Source organism: Dryobates pubescens, unplaced genomic scaffold (genome assembly GCF_014839835.1).
Source record: "Dryobates pubescens isolate bDryPub1 unplaced genomic scaffold, bDryPub1.pri scaffold_67_arrow_ctg1, whole genome shotgun sequence".
NCBI classification, from domain to species: domain Eukaryota; kingdom Metazoa; phylum Chordata; class Aves; order Piciformes; family Picidae; genus Dryobates; species Dryobates pubescens.
This window is the reverse complement of record NW_026530787.1, coordinates 100,879-119,139: the sequence shown is the minus strand read 5'-3', so window position 1 is coordinate 119,139 and position 18,261 is coordinate 100,879. Positions and strand designations below refer to the sequence as shown.

Sequence of the window (18,261 nt, the reverse complement as noted above, 5' to 3'; positions counted from 1 at the left end):
TGCCTGGACACCAAGCCTAAACCAATCACTTAAGTACAAAGGGCACATGGACACAGAAAGAAAAATATATAAGCCATGATGTGCATGAATCAAGTGGCCTCTGCTGCTGGCTGGTGCTTCAGCACATCTGTCAGCCTTTTTCCTGGCTGCCAACACTGCACAGCCTTAGCTGTTGAGTTTTCCCAGTTCTCTTGAGTCACTTCTTCCTGTTGTTTGTTTGGAGAACCTTGAGTTTTCCCTTCCATCGGCTAGCCAGGAGAAGTTCTCCTCACCTTTCACTGCCTGTTGTGGAATCTCTTGCTTTTGTCACAAGACATTGGTTTAGTCACCAGTTGTGTTCAGACTTATCCCAAATGTTCACAAATTACAACTTGGAAGGTTCAGAGTGGAGATGAGGCCAAAGAAATGTCCCTCAAAGGGCAGAGCTCCTGCTAAGCATGAGGCCATCCAGAAGTGTCAGGAAATGGCAGGGAGCTGAGACAGCTCAGAGAAGGGATGGAAATGGCAGGGGGAGAGCTGGCTGGGGAAGCAAGATAGGTGTCATCAGCCTGAAGGGAAAGAGCTGCAGGCATGGGACAGTGTAGGAGAAGGCATGCAGTAAGGATGGGCAAGGCCTATGGCAAGGCCTGAGAGGCCCAACAGGACCAAGGTCCTTTATGTCCCTTGGCTCTGGCAGTTGCCTCTAGCCTACCAAGGCCTGTGAAGGAGAAACTTGCCTTTGAGGCTTTGAGGTTCTTCTATTGCAAGGGCAGTGGTCAGGGCTTGGCCTTTCTGCTTCACTAGACCAAAGGCAAGTTTTTCTGCCCTGCTACTTTGCCTTTGTCTCCCTGCAATCCTGGCCTCTAACAAGCTGCTCTAATGAGTCCCTGGGGAGCCTTTGTCAGTAACAAGCCTCAGTGAGGCCAATCAGTGCTTCAAGGTACTTTGGAGTTTGCTTCTGCCTTGGACTTGTTGAGAGGCTTCTTGGCAGTACCTTGGCAGAGTCTCCTGGCAGTACCTAAGGATGATGTAATCAGCCCCAAATACTCCATGGGGCTCATTAAATACTGCTGAACCTCTAATTATTGCCAAGGTTTCTGCAGCTAATTGGAGAGGTTTTTATTGCACAAAGCATCTGACAGAAAGTACTTTTAAAGGTACATTTCATTCCTTTTCAGCAGGAGTTGTCTCTTTGCAAGCAAACCACAGCAAAACCTGTCAAGGTCCTATCCTGCTCACTGCTCACCCTCACTCCCCATTCCCCCCTGAAGAGCCCTGAGCCACAGGTGAGGGACAGGCTCTGCCTTGCCAGGGGCTGGGTGCCAGAGCTTGGCCCTTTGGATCAATGAAACCCCTCCATGTTTCCTCAGCAGCAGAGCCACCTTGAGCTGCTTGTCCTGACCTGTCAGTACTGCCTCAGTTCTCTGCTCTCACCACAGCCTGGAGATGCTTCAGTGCCTCCAGTGATGCTTCCCTTGCATCCACTGTCTCTGCTCTAACCAGACCCTGGGGACCCTCTCCCAGTATGCTTCACTGGGACCCATTAAGAGTAGAAGAAACTTCAGAGTTTGAATCTGACTTTGACTTCTGGAGAGGTTTCATCAGCTTCCTCTTAGTCTCTGAGGTTCATGGACTTGGCACCAAAGCCACCAGAGGGCTCCTTTAAATGCCTTGGGCTGGTCCTGAGCTGCTGAGCTGGGCCAGGCTCCTGGGCTGGAGGTTGCTGCTGGCAAGCAGGCAGCACTGCAGGAGAGAGCTCTGGCCAGGAGCAGCTCCTCTGCACAGCACAGCAGGGCTGAGGACACTGCCAGAGGATCTCAAGGAGATGAAGAAGGCAGAGAGAGCTTCAAGGTGGCCAGGACTGGGAGGGTGACTGAGAGCTCACTGGAGAAGTCACTGCAGTCACTGACATGGTGAGGCTGTGGGTGTAGGACACTGCAGCTGTAGCTCCTGGAGGCAGCTTCATCTTAGCAGCTGACACTCAGCTGAAGGCTCCTGGATTCTGCACACAGAAGGATGAACAGAGACTTTCAGGTCCACCATGTGAGCAGCAGTGAGCAGAGCTGGGTAAGGAGAAGGCTTCACGCTCATCCCCTCTGCCTTTCTCTCTTCCCTTCACTGTCTCTGCAGCACTGCAAGCCTGGTACTGGTTTCTCCACTTCTCCATGGGACATTGTTCTCTGGGATTGGGCTGTTGGTCACTTTCTGTTCTGACTCCAGAGGAATTTTCATGGCAATTCTGGGTCCTTGCTGCATCTGAAGCTGTGATGAACTCTGCCATGGGTTGGTAGTGATGGGACTGAGCTGATCCATTCCTCATGCAGCTCAGGGAGGGAGGTTACGATGAGGCTGAGAGAAGTCTGCCCTAGTTTGTCACTGCCTTTCCCTCCTTGCACAGATCTCCATGGCCAGACACAGCAGATGGCCAACAGCAGCTCCATCACCCACTTCCTCCTCCTGCCATTCCCAGGCACAAGGCAGCTGCAGCTCCTGCACTTCTGCCTCTTCCTGGCCATCTACCTGGCTGCCCTGCTGGGCAATGGCCTCATCATCAGCACCATAGCCTGGGACCACCACCTCCACACCCCCATGTACTTCTTCCTCCTCAACCTCGCACTCACTGACCTGGGTGCCATCTCCACCACTGTGCCCAAATCCATGGACAATTCCCTGAGGGACAGCAAGGACATCTCCTATGCAGGATGTGTTGCTCAGGTCTTTCTCTTCCCCTTTTTCATTTCAGCAGAGTATTTTCTCCTCACCATCATGTCCTATGATCGCTATGTTGCCATCTGCAGACCCCTGCACTATGAGACTCTCCTGGGCAGCAGAGTTTGTGTCCACCTGGCAGCAGCTGCCTGGGCCTGTGGGGTTCTCTATGGTCTGCTGCACACAGCCAATACATTTTCCCTGTCCCTCTGCCAGGGCAATGTTGTGAAGCAGTTCTTCTGTGAAATCCCCCAGATCCTCAAGCTCTCCTGCTCCACATCCTACCTTAGGGAATTTTGGGTTCTTGTTGCCAGTGTCTGTTTATTCTTTGTATGTTTCATGTTCATTGTGGTGTCCTATGTGCAGATCTTCAGGGCAGTGCTGAGGATCCCCTCTCAGCAGGGACGCCACAAAGCCTTTGCCACCTGCCTCCCTCACCTGGCTGTGGTCTCCCTCTTTCTCACCACTGCCTTCTTTGCCCATCTGAAACCCTCCTCCATCTCCTCCCCATCCCTGGACATGGTTGTGTCAGTTCTGTACTCAGTGGTGCCTCCAGCAATGAACCCTCTCATCTACAGCCTGAGGAACCAAGAGCTCAAGGATGTCCTCAGGAAAATGACCACCGGATGCTTTCAGAAGCAATAAACTCTTTGTCCTCTCCTGCAGAGCAGTTCTGATGTCACTTACAGTCACTGATGTCACAGTCTGGTTTCTCTCTTTTTGGATGCTGCTGGTGCTGTTACCCTTGTGAGAATGTTGTTTCCCCACCAGAGTCTTTCTTCAGACCTTTTCTGGTTCAGTGCTGTCCTGTCTGCTGTGACCCAGAGACTGCAGACAGGAGCAGCTGTGCTCCCTGGGTGTGCAACATGCAAGGAAAAATTCTTCCCATCTAGAAGTTCATAACAGAGGCAGAGGAGTCTGGTAAAACTTCATTTGAATAAAGGGAGAGTCCACAGGACAACTCCCTGTGGGGTCTCTCTCATTGCTGAAGGCACAGCTCCCCTTTTATCCTTCATTTCTGGATGCAGATCTCCCTCTCCCTTTCCCCACTGGCTCACGTGCTCAGGATTTAGTCTTTCCTCAAACCCCTACTACATGTCCCCCTTCACACAAACCCTCCCTGCTTTATATAGAATGGGATAGTTGGAGATCTGCTCAGCTGCTTGGATTCCCACAAGTCCATGGGACCAGATGGGATCCATCCTAGGGTGCTGAGAGAGCTGGCAGATGTTCTGGCCAAGCCACTCTCCATCATTTTTCAGCAGTCCTGGCTCACTGGAGATGTCCCAGATGACTGGAAGCTGGCCAATGTGGTACCCATCCACAAGAAGGGCCGGTTGGATGAGCCACGGAATTACAGGCCTGTCAGCCTGACCTCAGTGCCAGGCAAGATTATGGAACAGGTCATCTTGAGTGCAATCACACAGCACTTCCAGGATGGCCAAGGGATCAGGCCCAGCCAGCAGGGATTTAGGAAGGGCAGGTCCTGCCTGACCAACCTGATCTCCTTCTATGATCAGGTGACCTGCCTGGTGGATGTGGGTAGGCCTGTGGATTTAGTCTACCTGGACCTCAGCAAGGCCTTTGACACTGTCCCCACAGCAAATTCCTGGCCAAGCTGTCAGCCCATGGCTTGGATGGGAGCACACTGCATTGGGTTAGGAACTGGCTGGAGGGCCGAGCCCAGAGAGTGGTGGTGAATGGTGCCACATCCAGCTGGCAGCCAGTCACTAGTGGTGTGCCCCAAGGATCAGTGCTGGGCCCCATGCCCTTTAACATCTTTATTGATGATCTGGATGAGGGCATTGAGTCCAACATCAGTAAATTTGCTGATGACACCAAGCTGGGGGCAGGAGTTGATCTGCTGGAGGGTAGAGAGGCTCTGCAGAGGGACCTCGACAGGCTGGACAGATGGGCAGAGTCCAAGGGCAGGAGATTGAACACATCCAAGTGCCAGGTGCTGCACATTGGCCAAAACAACCCCATGCAGAGCTACAGGCTGGGGTCAGAATGGCTGGAGAGCACTGAGGCACAGAGGGACCTGGGGGTGCTGGTCGATAGTAGGCTGAACATGAGCCTGCAGTGTGCCCAGGCAGCCAAGAGGGCCAATGGCATCCTGGCCTGCATCAGGAACAGTGTGGCCAGCAGGAGCAGGGAGGTCATTCTGCCCCTGGACACTGCACTGGTTAGGCTGCACCTCGAGTACTGTGTCCAGTTCTGGGCCCCTCAGTTTAGGAAAGAGGTTGACTTTCTGGAGCATGTCCAGAGAAGGGCAACAAAGTTGGTGAGGGGCTTGGAACACAAGCCCTATGAGGAGAGACTGAGGGAGCTGGCGTTGCTTATCCTGGAGAAAAGGAGACTCAGGGGGTGACCTTATTGCTCTCTACAACTACCTGAAGGGGGGTTGTAGTCAGGCAGAGGTTGGTCTCTTCTCCCAGGCAACCAGTACCAGAACAAGAGGACACAGTCTCAGGCTGTGCCAGGGGAGGTTTAGGCTGGAGGTTAGGAGGAAGTTCTACACAGAGTGATTGCCCACTGGAATGGGCTGCCTGAGGAGGTGGTGGGGTCACCATCATTGGAGGTGTTCAGGAGGAGACTTGACAGGGTGCTTGGTTGCATGGTTTAGTTGTTTGGGTGGTGTTGGATGATAGGTTGGACATGATGATCTTGAAGGTCTCTTCCAGCCTGGTCTATTCTATTCTATTCTATTCTATTCTATTCTATTCTATTCTATTCTATTCTATTCCTTTGTCCCAGCGAGGCAGAAGCAAAAGAGAGCAAATGGCTGCAGTGTCTTCCTTTTTATAGTTTTGCTGGACAGGGAGGGGGAGTGGAACAGACTAACTCAGTTTTCCAGGGGGCTCTCACAACCCTTCCCCCCTGCTTTCAGGATGGGCATAATGCATCACACTGACCTGGGGGCCAAATGCCCACCAAAGCTGCTCTATCACTGCCCTGCCTAGGTGCACAGGGCAGAGGGGAAAATAGAACCAAAGGTTGGTGATAAGGTAGAAGCAATTGAATCCTAATGCTCAGCACATGCAGAGGCTGTGTGCAGACACAACAGCAAACAGAGAAGTTCTTCTCTGCTGCCCATCAGCACACGGCAGTTGCTCACTCCCGGCCTGCAGGGCTCTGACACATGGAGCAGTTGCTCTGCAGGACAGACCCCAGGCACCAATATCCCCACACTTCCTTCTCTCACTTAGCTTCGGTAGCTCAGCTGATCTCATCTGGCATGGAATACCCCTTTGGCCAGTTGGGGTCAGCTGATCCAGCTGTGTCCCCTCCCAAGACCTTGCCCAGGCCTCAGCACACTCTTGAGGCAGGGAAATGTTGGCAGAGCAGAGCCTGGGTGCTGGTTCAGCAGCAGCCAAAACCCTGCTGTGCTATCAACACCCAGCTACAGCCCTGCAAAACACAGCACTAGAAAGTTGCTCTGAGCTGAATGAACTCCAGCTCAGCCAAACCCAAGCCACTCTCATTCCCCTGGCTGTCCAGGGACAAACACAAACAGAGAGTGACAGCTCACAGGGGGCCACTGAACACCACCACTGCACCTTGAACCCACAGTGTGCCAAACACTGCAGAGCAGATGAGAGCAGGACAGATTGTGGCCATGGAGGAACACTCCCATCTCCCAGAGACAATTCACAGGGGCAGTCCAGGCACTAAAGCCAAAGCCTTGGAGCTCTCCTGGATCACAGCAGCTGTGTCCAGCATCTCTCCCACTCACACATTCCCCAGGCACAACCTGCAGCAAGGACCAGCACCAAGTCAGACTTCTCCAGGCTCAGTTCTTGTGCCCTAAGAATGCCAAAGCTTTGTAAGGGTTTGCTTTGAACTCCAGCAGAAGGAAACTGAACTCCAGGCAGCCTCTCTGCCAGCCTCCTCTCCACCTCTCTGTGTCTTTGGACAGACACCTTTGCTGTCACCAGGGACAAGGTTTCTATCCACCACTGGACCCAGCCAGCTCTGTCCCTGTGTCTGTGTGCTTGGTGCTTCTCTCCAGGCACAGCCATAGAAATAGATTTGAATTTAGGATCCCTTGCAGTCAGTCAGGGTCAGCCTTGCCCTTATCCACTCTGTCCTTCAGAGGCTCTTGGATTAGAACACATTCTGCTGAATCACCTTGTAAGCCCCAGGTGGGCAGTGACAGCAGTGGGGAGGTTGGGAGGGTGAGGAGCAAAGTTGTCCACTCAATGTCAGCCCTGAAGGACAGATGTTCCTGCAAGTGCAGATGTACTGCTGAGACAGCCTTGGTCAGTGTCACTTGGGGAATTATCATCTCTGCTCTAAACTGAAATGCAGTAAAATATTTTATCTTTGACATACAAAATTGAGCTTTGTGAGGTGCACTTTGAAATCCTGAAGAAGATTGCAGAGACACAAACATCTCCTTAGGGCACTTGGGACTCATTGCTGGAACCTCAGGTACTGAGAGAAGCCTGAAGAAACTTCTTCAGAAGTCAGAAGGAAAACACAAAGTGCCTTGAAGCACTGATTGGCCCCACTGAGGGGCATTACCAACAAAGCCTCCTAAGGGCTCCTTAGAGCAGCTCAGTGGAGGCCATGATTGCAGCAGACAAAGACAAAGTGCAGGAGAGCAAACTCTGGGTTTGGTTTATGGAGCAGAAAGGCCAAGCCCTGGCCACAGTGCCTGGGCAGGCAGATCCTGTCCCTCATGTATGGGTCAGGGCTCCTCAGGTGCTGTGGGGTGTGGGGTTTTTGATGCTGAGAGAAGGACAAAGGGACGACAGTCCCCAGCCTTCCTGGGGGTGTTTAAGGAAGCACTGAGGACCCCCTGGTGCCTTAGGAAGTCTCCTCACAGCCCTTGGTGGTGGATGTTTGCCACAGCCAAGAAGGCAAAGCCTTGGGTTCTCCTGATGACTTCCAGCCTTGCCAGTGCCCATTGCCATCCCCACCACAGGTTGTCCTCCACTGTCCCCCACACTGGGTGTGGTTTCTGCAGCAGAAAGTGCAAGCCCTGACTACAGAGCCTGGGCAGTCAGATGCAGAGAGGCTCAAGGTGAAGTTTCACCTCCCTGTCCTTGGTGGGAGAGACACCTGCCATAGACAGGAGGAGAAAGACCTCAGTCCTGTTGAGCTTTCAGCCTTGCAGGTGGTGCTACACTGCCCCATGCCTGCAGCTCTTTCCCTTCATGCTCTTGACACCCACCTTGCTTTCCTAGCAGCTATCACCATGACATTTCTGTACCCTCCCTGCTCTGTCTCTACTCTCCATGGCCATTTCTTGAAACACAGAGCCAGGGCCTCTTGGACCACAAGGATCCCCTCTGAGTGACTTTTCTTTGTCCTCACCTCCACTCTGAACCCTAAAATTTTAACTCTATGGAGGTTTTCTTCCCTTCCCACAACCACCAGAAGCTGCATCATCCCCAGATTTCAAGCAGGGGCACACTGCATCTGTAGTGCCCTGAACTAGGACTTCAGCAGGTTACAGAAACCCCAGTCCCTCAGGCTCTCCACCCTAATGCTTGCAGATACCCTCTGAAGCTTCTCAGGCTCTTCAATACTCCTTCAGAGCAGGAGGTCCCAAACCAGACACCAATATTGCATATGTGGCCACAGCAGTGCTGAGTGCAAGGGAGGACAATTCCTGTGTCTGGGTGGCCACACTCCTCCTACCACAGCCCAGCTGCACTTGGCCTTCACTCTGCTCAGGCTCTGCTCCATCCCAGGCCATTGGCAATGGCCCCTCCCAAAGGCCTTTCTGCCTGGGGACACAGCAGAACCCCCAGCTTCAAACCAACAGCCAAGGCACCTCCCTGATGCTGCCTCTCAGCTTGGCAGGCACAAGGGATGGCACAGTCCCCAGCCCAGTTCTGGGCCTGCTGCTGGCCAATGACACAAAGGGATTGGAGTTTGCAGTGAGCTCACACTCACCTCCTGGCCATGTGGCTCCTCCTGCCCTAGGAACTTCTCAGCCATCCCTGATGTCCCAAGGCTGGCCCAAGGCCTCAGCCTGCTTGTGGCCTGGCAGCTGAGCAGGCACAAGAAACCTCTGCAGGGCCTTCCAAGGCAGGTCCCTGCTGCTGCCTTTCAGCTTCCCCAGCAGCCACAGCCAAGCCCTGTCCCTGCTGCTGTCCCCTCAGGCCCTCAGGTGGCAGGGAGGTGACAACCCAGCTCCAAGGCCCTTCCTGCAGGGGCCACCAGGTGCTTAGGGACAGGGAGTCACACAAGTCTCTTGCCCACCACATGCCTTCTGCTGCCTGCTGGGGCCTCTGGCAGCTGGGAGGTCAAAAGCACAGAGGCCAGGCAGGAGTCAGGGGCTGCCCTCTCAGCTGCTACAGAAGAAAGTGACCTCCCAGTCTCTTTCCTGCCCTCTTCCTGCTGCTGCCCTCTCAGCTGGTAAGCCAGCAGTGACCTCCCAGCCCCTGCCCAGCCTTGTGGCTGCTGCTGTGCAGGAGATCCTGAGGCACAGCTGAGCTGCCCATGGCATTGCCATCCATCTGCTCCTGGTGTTTGTGAGCTGCTCAGCCACAGACCACCTCCTGCTCTTCCTCCAAGGCCATGAGGCTACTCTGAGAGCTCCCAGCCCCTGCCCTGTGCCAGAGGCCAAGCAGAATCCCTCAAGAGTGGGAGGGGATGCAGGTGAGGAATCAGAGCAGAGGATGGAGGACTGGGGCTGAGGTGTCAATATTGGGGCTGAGGGCTCAGATCTGTCCTTCAAGTCTGTGGCTCAAGCTGAGGAGAGGTTTTGTTGTCCTGCTGAGGGTGCTGGGTAGGGCTGAGGGGAGAACCAGCTCTGAGTTGCACAGCTTGGGCTGGGGATCTGTTGAGAGCTAGGATAAAGGGCAAGGCCTGAATGCGAAGGGTAAGGGCCTGGACCAGGGTGAACAACGGTTACAAAGTCAGGGTCAGGGGTAGGCGTGGGAGAGGCTGAGGTGGGATGGGTGAGTTGAGGGATGAGCTCAGCCTCTGTGGGTTAGAGCAGGGGACTGGGTTCAAGGGAGGAGCAGGGCTGGTGGGGACTGATTAGAGTGTGAGGGGTTCAGGCTGTACTTGGAGGCAATCAGAGGATGGAGTTTTTATAGGGACAAGGCCTGATGTGCATTTGGATGGATTAAAGGGATCTTGTTTGGACTGGGGGCAGGGCCCAGACTGTACTGGAAGGGCATGAGGGTGTGCAGTTAATACTGAGATGGATACATTCAGTACTGGGAAGGGATCCAGAGGATGTATTCTGTGCTGGGATGGGACCCAGGCTATAGAGGAAGAAGATAATATGAGATAGCTTGTACTGGGATGAGACCACATCTGTACTGGGAGGGATTAAAGGACCAATATTTGGACTGAGTCTATACTGGGAGGGGGTCAGGGTATCCAGTTTGGAATCTGAGTAGGTGCAGTCTGTAATGGGAGGGGATTGGATAAGGAGTGCATGAGGAGACCTCTGGTTCTGAAGGCAGTGCTGCTCTGGAGCCCAGCTCTGTCCCAGAAGCAACCCTGGAATATCCCTGCCTGCAATTCCAGCACTGTAACAGTGCTCTGGGGCTCCATGGCACAGCTACTGTAGTGGGACTCTGCCCCTCCACCTCTGCACACAGGCACTGCCCTGCAGCTCCACAGAAGCCTTGGAGGAAGCAACTCAGAGAAACAACTCCCTGCAGGGTCCTTTATTGTGTTGAACACACAGGGAGCACAGCTCCTCAAGTCTGCAGCCTCTGGGTCACACCAGACAGGACAACACTGAACCAGAAATGGTCTCAAGAAAGACATTTGTGTGGGAACAACATTCTCCCAAGGGGAACAGAACCAGCAGCAGCCAGAACTCCAGCAGCCAGGCTGGGCCTGCACTGAGTGACATCAGAACTGCTCTGCAGGAGAAGACAAAGAGTTTATTGCTTCTGAAAGCATCCAGTGATCAGTTGGCTGAGGGCAGCCTTGAGCTCCTGGTTCCTCAGGCTGTAGATAAGAGGGTTCAAGGCTGGAGGCACCACTGAGTACAGAACTGACACCACAAGATCCAGGGATGGGGAGGAGATGGAGGAGGGCTTCAGGTAGGCAAAGAAGCCAGTGGTGAGAAACAGGGAGACCACAGCCAGGTGAGGCAGGCAGGTGGCAAAGGCTTTGTGGCGTCCCTGCTGAGAGGGGATCCTCAGCACTGCCCTGAAGATTTGCACATAGGACACCACAATCAACACAAAACAGACAAATGGCAAAGAGGCAGTGACCACAAGAAGCCAAAGTTCCCTGAGGTAGGATGTGGAGCAGGAGAGCTTGAGGATCTGGGGGATTTCACAGAAGAACTGGTCCACAACATTGCCCTGGCAGAGGGGCAGGGAAAATGTATTGGCTGTGTGCAGCAGAGCATAGAGAACCCCACAGCCCCAGGCTGCTGCTGCCATGTGGCCACAAACTCTGCTGCCCAGGAGGGTCTCATAGTGCAGGGGTCTGCAGATGGCAATGTAGCGATCGTAGGACATGGTGGTGAGGAGAAAATACTCTGCATCAATTAGGAATATGAAAAAGAAGACCTGGAGAACACATCCTGCATAGGAGATGTCCCTGCTGTCCCAAAGGGAATTGGCCATGGATTTGGGCACAGTGGTGGAGATGGCACCCAGGTCAAGGAGGGCGAGGTTGAGGAGGAAGAAGTACATGGGGGTGTGGAGGTGGTGGTCCCAGGCTATGGTGGTGATGATGAGGCCATTGCCCAGCAGGGCAGCCAGGTAGATGGCCAGGAAGAGGCAGAAGTGCAGGAGCTGAAGCTGCCTTGTGCCTGGGAATGGCAGGAGGAGGAAGTGGGTGATGGAGCTGCTGTTGTCCATCTGCTGCCTCTGGCCATGAGGCACTGTCAGAAGAGAAGGAGACAGTGACAAGTCAGAGAAGACTTCTCTCAGCACAGCCAAAACCACTCCCTACAGACCCTCCCCTGTCACACAGTCACTTGCTGCTTCTTCTCAGGGACTCTTCCTTCAGCTCCAAGGCTGGAGCACTGCTTGGTCCTGGCTTAGGGTAAAAGGCAAGAGTGGGAGAGCTTCTCATGGACTCTACATCACTGTGGCCGTTTGACGCTGTGCCTTTAAGAAAGGGGCACACTGGCTAAATGTTTATAAAATATTTTGGTATTCTAAACGAATTTCATTGGCCAAGTAATGTGGGAGGTGAGATTGGACCCAGGGGAGCTGGGAACTTTCTCTCAGTCCTCCTTTCTTTGCTGTCCCTTCCACACTGGACTGCTTCTGGGCTTCTGGCCAACTAAGATAAGATACTAACTCCTGTAACAGGCCACTTCATTTCATTCCCTGTCCTGCTAACCATCCTCGTCTCTTTTCTACCTCTTTTGGGGGAGAAGGGAGGTAGGGGGGTGAAGGGGGCACAGGGGGAAGCCCCCTCTGTAGGGGGGTCTGGTTTCTGGTTGAGTTTATTTGCTGTATATTTCTGTATATATTGTAAAATCCCTGTATTTGTTGTGTTACATAGAATCTGTTTCCTTGTAAAATATACTCTCATTTCTCCGACTGAGTTTTAGCTGTGGTCTCTTTCTCAGTGGGGGAGGGAAAGCAGAGCCTTTCCTTTCAAACCACCACAGTCACCCTGCTCTGCACCTCAGCTGGAGGGTGACCATGCTCCCGTGTCACTCTGACAAGCAACCAGACACTGCTGAGAGCAGAGATCCACCCCACGGCACTCAGTGCCTCAGGGTCTCAGCATCCCACTTCTAGTCCAGGAGACACTTGGCTCAGTGTCCCCTGGAAGGCAACACAGCCTGGATGGGCACCTCAAGGACACAGCCAAGGCATGACCATGGCAGCTTCTGCAGTCAGCTCATTGCCAGCCTCACAGCTTGCACTGCCCAGAGCTTCACAGGCTGCAGGACAGCTGGGACACCTCATTGCTGTGGCTCCACCTGCACTGAAGATCTCACAGTGTCTGTGCCTGACTCTGCAGCTGAGGCTTCCATGCCCAGAGAGCCATCAGCAACACAAAGAGCCTCTGAGACAGGCAAGGAGAGGGACAGACAGACACTCAGGAATGCCTTCAGGTGAGGAGTGTAAGGCATTTGGTGAGGTTCCCAGTAAAGCCCTGTGATGGTTTAAGAGTCTGCTCAGGAGAGCAGAGCCTGGGTCAGGAACCCCTGGCCTGAACACAGTCATGAAAAATCCCCCTGGAAATGACCTGGACATGAGCTGGAGATGAGAGCAGCCCTGAGCCACACAGCAGCCTCTCCACAGCAGAAGGACCTTGCCCTGCCCTGCCAAGAGTGGCTCCTTCCAACCACAGCTTCTCCCCAAAGAAGCATGAAGAGCTCCCTGGGCTGCTTGAGAGCTGAGCCTGACAGGCATCAGAGTCCCTGCACCAGCACCCAGCCCCAGCTTTAGGAGATGCCTCCAGGAACTGCAGCTGCACTGCCCTGCAACCACAGACTCACCCTGTCAGCAACTCCAGTGACTTCTCCTCCAGTGAGCTCTCAGCATCCTCCCAGTCCTGGACACCTTGAAGCTCTCTCTGCCTTCCTCATCTCCCTGAGATGCCCTGGCAGTGCCCTCAGCCCTGCTATGCTGTGCAGAGGAGCTGCTCCTGGACAGAGCTCCATCATGCCAAGGAGCCTGGCCCAGCTCAGCAGCACAGGACCAGCCCAAGGTATTTAAAGGAGCTGTCTGGTGGCTTTGGTGCCAAGTCCATGAACCTCAGAGACTGAGAAGCTGATGAAACCTCTCCAGAAGTCAAAGTCAGATTCAAACTCTGAAGTTTCTTCTACTCTTAATGGGTCCCAGTGAAGCATACTGGGAAAGGGTCCCCAGGGTCTGGTTAGAGCAGAAGCAGACAGTGGATGCAAGGGAAGCATCACTGGAGGCACTGAAGCATCTCCAGGCCCTGGTGAGAGCAGAGAACTGAGGCAGTGCTGCCAGGTCAGGACAAGCAGCTCAAGGTGGCTCTGCTGCTGAGGAAATCTGGAGGGGTTTCATTGATCTAAAGGGCCAAGCCCTGAACCCCAGCCCCTGGCAAGGCAGATCCTGTCCCTCACCTGTGGCTCAGGGCTACTGCTGGAGCAGTGAGGAGTGAGGATGAGCAGTGACTATGAGCAGTGCTACGGTTTACTGCTGAAAAGTAATGAACTGTACCTTTAAAAATATTTTTTATCTGATGCTTTGTGCAATAAAAACCTCTCCAATTAGCTGCAGAAATCTTAATAAGAATTAGAGGCCAAGTTGTGGCTCAGCAGTATTTAATGAGCCCCATGGAGTATTTGGGGCTGATTAGATCATCCTGAGGTACTGCCAGGAGACTCTGCCAAGGTACTGCCAAGAAGCCTCTCAACAAGTCCAAAGCAGAAGCAAACTCCAAAGTACCTTGAAGCACTGATTGGTCTCACTGAGGCTTGTTACTGACAAAGGCTCCCCAGGGACTCCTTAGAGCAGCTTGTTAGAGGCCAGGATTGCAGGGAGACAAAGGCAAAGTACAGGGCAGAAAAACTTGGCTTTGGTCTAGGAAGCAGAAAGGCCAAGCCCTGACCACTGCCCTTGGACTAGAAGAACCTCAAAGCCTCAAAGGCAAGTTTCTCCTCACAGGCCTTGGTAGCAGAGGGAACTGCCAGAGCCAAGGACACAAAGACCTTGGTCCTGTTGTGCCTCTTGGCCTTGCCAGAGCCCTTGGCCATCCCTACTGCAGCCTCTCCTACACTGTCCCAGGCCTGCAGCTCTTTCCCTTCAGGCTGCTGACACCACTCTTGCTTCCCCAGCCAGCTCTCCCCCTGCCATTTCCATCCCTTCTGTGGTCGTTTGAGGCTGTGCCTTTAAGAACAGACACTGCTGGAACACACTGGCTAATGTTTTTGGTACTAGAACCAAAACATTCTGATATTCTAAACGAATTTCATTGGTTGATAAACAAAAATTCAGCTTTAGATTGTGAAGCGGTTGGAAAATTTTTTCCTCAGTTCAGTTCGGTTTGGGAGTTGGGGGAGTTTGGTGTTTCAGCCTGTTCTCCCTGCCTGCTTCTTCTGCGAACTGCTGGACTTGGCCTTCAGATAAGCAAACACTAATCCTGCATGGGCTTTTGAAGCTTGCTAACAACTCTTTTCCTTAGTAACTTGCCTTTCTCTCTCTCTAACCCCTTTTTGGGGAAAAAGGGAGGTAAGGGGGGGAGAGAGGGGGTTCCAAGGAGGGGATCCCTCCCTGAGGAAGGGATTTTTGTTGTGTTATTTGTCTTTGCTGTGTATTTCTGTGTATATATTGTAAATACCTGTATATATTGTGTTATATATAACCTGCTTTCCATATATGCTTGTAAATATATAGCTTTTGCTCTTCGACTGAGTTAGCTGTGGTTTCTTACTCTGTGGAGGAGGGAGAGCTAAGCCCTCTCTCAACCTACCACATTTATTGGCTGCCCAACTCGGGGCTTGCTGACAAATTAGTTTGATTTATTGCTTGCTTAAGTCGAACGAGCAAACATGAAGGTGTTTTGGCTTTTTGAGCGTCTGTTCTTCTCGGTCTTTGGTGTATTGATCTACAAGTATTGCCTGGGTATGATTATCGATAAGATAGGTAAATATATAATGCAAAAATTATATTTGTGGTTTAAGTACAAGATTCGGCTTCTGTATGATCAGTGCCTGGAATTCTTTTATGTTAAAAAGTACAGGAATGTTACATCTAGCACACTCCCTATTGAGATAAAAGAGTTTAAGATTCCGCTCGGTGAAAGGGTAATTTTAAGTGATGGCTGGGATCCAAAGCTGATTTTCTTGATGTGTGTAGTCCTGCTGATGATGATAATTAATGTGTATTTGTTGGTAGCACTGTACCGGGAGAAAAAAGTGTCCAAGGCATGTTTTGTTATAAAACGGAGGGTTAAGAGACGAAAACGCCACCCTAGCTCTGTTTCAGGAACATCCAGTGAGGATGATAATGGAGAATCTGTGTCAGTTAAAGCTAAAAAGTCAATTGGCAAGGCAGCTCTGAATAGCAATGGTGATGATTCTGGCAAGCAGCCAGGGGCTACAGTAGCCCCAAACATGGCGGCTCCTGTGTCCCAGGCAGCCACCATTAACGAGGCAAAGTCATTTCCTCCTTCTTCCATGGCAGGAGCGGAAGCGTCCTCCAAAGCAGCTAATCTGTCTCAAAGCTTATCAGCTTCTGATAATAAGGCAGCTGGAAACCCAAACACAGCTCCAGTAAAGCAAGTAGCAGTTTTAACAACAAGGAAGGGTAAGACTAAAGCTGATTCAGGAGCTGACGGGGATGCACAGCAGGGTTCTTCTGCTGGGGAGGAAGAAAAAGTTTGTCTTAAAAATATAGCTGAGTTATTGAGATCATCAGAGGATCGAGATGCATCTCTTGGTAGGACAGCAGCTAGTGCTGGTGCTTCTCAGCTTAAAGGGATCCTTGAGAGGTTGTTGGGACCACAAGTTGAGGAACAGGAGGCAGAGGAGCAAGAACAAGATGACATAACCGACTGCTCTTCACCACGTGAGGAGCTTAGAAATGTGAGAAAAGACTATCTCAGAGCAGATAAGGAGCCAGTTCTCGCTTGGCTTGGTAGATGTTATGATACAGGTGCTCCAGCTCTAATGGTTGGAGACAAGTCAGCAGCCCAGCTAGGAACTCTCTCAAAGGATAATGGAATAGATAGACATCTAGGCAAGGCTCTCGGTAAGGTTAATCTGTGGATACGCCTTCTAATGGCGGTTCTCATGAGATACCCTTCCCGAGATGATCTTCCATGGAATCCTAAGCCCTGGACTACCATAGATGAGGGAATCAAGCGTCTGAGAGAATTTGCTGTTAGAGAGGTACTCTATGGTGAACATGAATCTCTGAATCCTGATGATGTTCCTGTAGGAAATGGTCTTACTAAAAAGCTCATCAAGCTTGCTCCTTCCAATTATGCAAACATTCTGGCAAGCAGAATTGTAGCAAGAAATTATGGTGGAGCTCCTCTTACGGTTGGCCAATTCACTGATCAATTGAGACAATTGGATGATAGCATGACACGTGTTTCTTTGGTTTCAGCCATTGAAACTCTGTCTGGAAAACTGGAGAATTGCATGAAAGAGCTGAAGGATGAATTTAAAAACACCATCTCCCAATTGGCACAAAGAGATGATTCCAATTCTTCCTCCAGGTGGGTACAGGTTTCATCTGTGAGGAATCCTCCAAGGAGGTCATTCCAAAACAGATCAAACCAAAACAGACCACCAAGGCAGTCACGTAGGACTATTTGGATTACCCTGCGTGATCAGTTTGGTGAGAACATGAACAGGTGGGATGGTCAACCAACTTCTAATCTTTTCAGGAGACTGAGAGAACTGCAAAGTGGCAGAACCCGAGGTAGCAATACCAGAAGGGTAGCTGTTACTTCTACAGTTCCCCAGGACAACTCTAGTAGCTCCAACAGTGGCTCCAGTTCTAACACTGCACAGTGTGCTCGTTGCACCTGTGGAAATGTTCCCCATAACTAGGGGTGCCCTGCCTCCCGCCAGGGGGAGGAGAGGGGTAATACAGATAACAGAATCTATTGGGATGTGTACATCCAGTGGCCTGGCACTTCACACTTTCAGAAGTACAGGGCCTTGGTTGACACAGGAGCTCAGTGCACCATATTGCCATCAAATTATCAGGGATCAGAGTCCATAACTATTCTGGGAGTCACTGGTGGATCTCAAGAGTTAAGTAAAGTGGAGGTTAATATAAGCTTAACTGGTAAACAATGGAAAAAGCATACAGTTGTGACCGGACCTGATGCACCTTGTATTTTGGGAATTGATTTTCTGAGAGAAGGGCGTTTCAAAGACCCTAAAGGTTACAAATGGGCTTTTGGAGTAGCTTCTGTAGAAATTGATGGACAAAAACTGAAGCTGTCTGCTAGACCTGAGCTTTCTGATGAATCTGCAGTTGTGGGACAACACAAGATTCAGGACATTAAGTTGCCGGTTGCTTCTCGGACTGTGCATCACAGACAATACAGAACCAACCGTGACTCTTTGTTGCCCATTCAGAATCTGATTCGTCAGTTGGAGAGTCAGAAAGTCATCAGCAAAACTCATTCACCTTTCAACAGTCCAGTGTGGCCTGTGCGAAAGCCGAATGGAGACTGGCGTCTGACAGTGGACTACCGAGCCCTGAATGAAGTAACTCCGCCTATGAGTGCAGCAGTACCAGACATGATGGAACTCCAGTATGAGCTGGAATCCAAAGAGGCCAAATGGTATGCTACCATAGACATTGCTAATGCCTTCTTCTCTATTCCCATAGCAGAGGAATGCAGGCCTCAGTTTGCTTTCACCTGGAGAGGAATCCAGTACACGTTCAACAGACTGCCAATGGGCTGGATCCACAGCTCCAGCATCTGTCATGCAGTAATCCATGATGCTCTGGAGGAAGGTGGTGCTCCAGAACACATCCAGTTCATCGATGATATCATCGTCTGGGGTAAAACTGCTGAGGAAGTCTTCGAGAAAGGTAACAAAATCATGGACATTCTCCTGAATGCAGGTTTTGCCATCAAGAGAGACAAAGTGAAAGGTCCTACCACAGAGATCCAGTTTCTGGGAGTGCAGTGGCAGGATGGACGCCGACACATTCCAGTGGATGTGGTAAA

General features: G+C 51.7%; 2 protein-coding genes across 2 annotated transcripts in view; one reads left to right on the top strand and one right to left on the bottom strand.

The window, feature by feature from the left end:
- The window catches only part of LOC128899796 (zinc finger protein 850-like), a gene marked incomplete at its 3' end in the record, with an annotated part of 129,452 nt that overhangs the window by 19,513 nt on the left and 91,678 nt on the right, over positions 1-18,261 (bottom strand). The window lies entirely within an intron of this gene.
- Positions 2,398-3,333, top strand: LOC128899799 (olfactory receptor 14A16-like). Its single transcript, XM_054179500.1, has one exon. It carries the CDS (start codon positions 2,401-2,403, stop codon positions 3,331-3,333), a length of 933 nt encoding a protein of 310 aa, XP_054035475.1. The 5' UTR covers positions 2,398-2,400.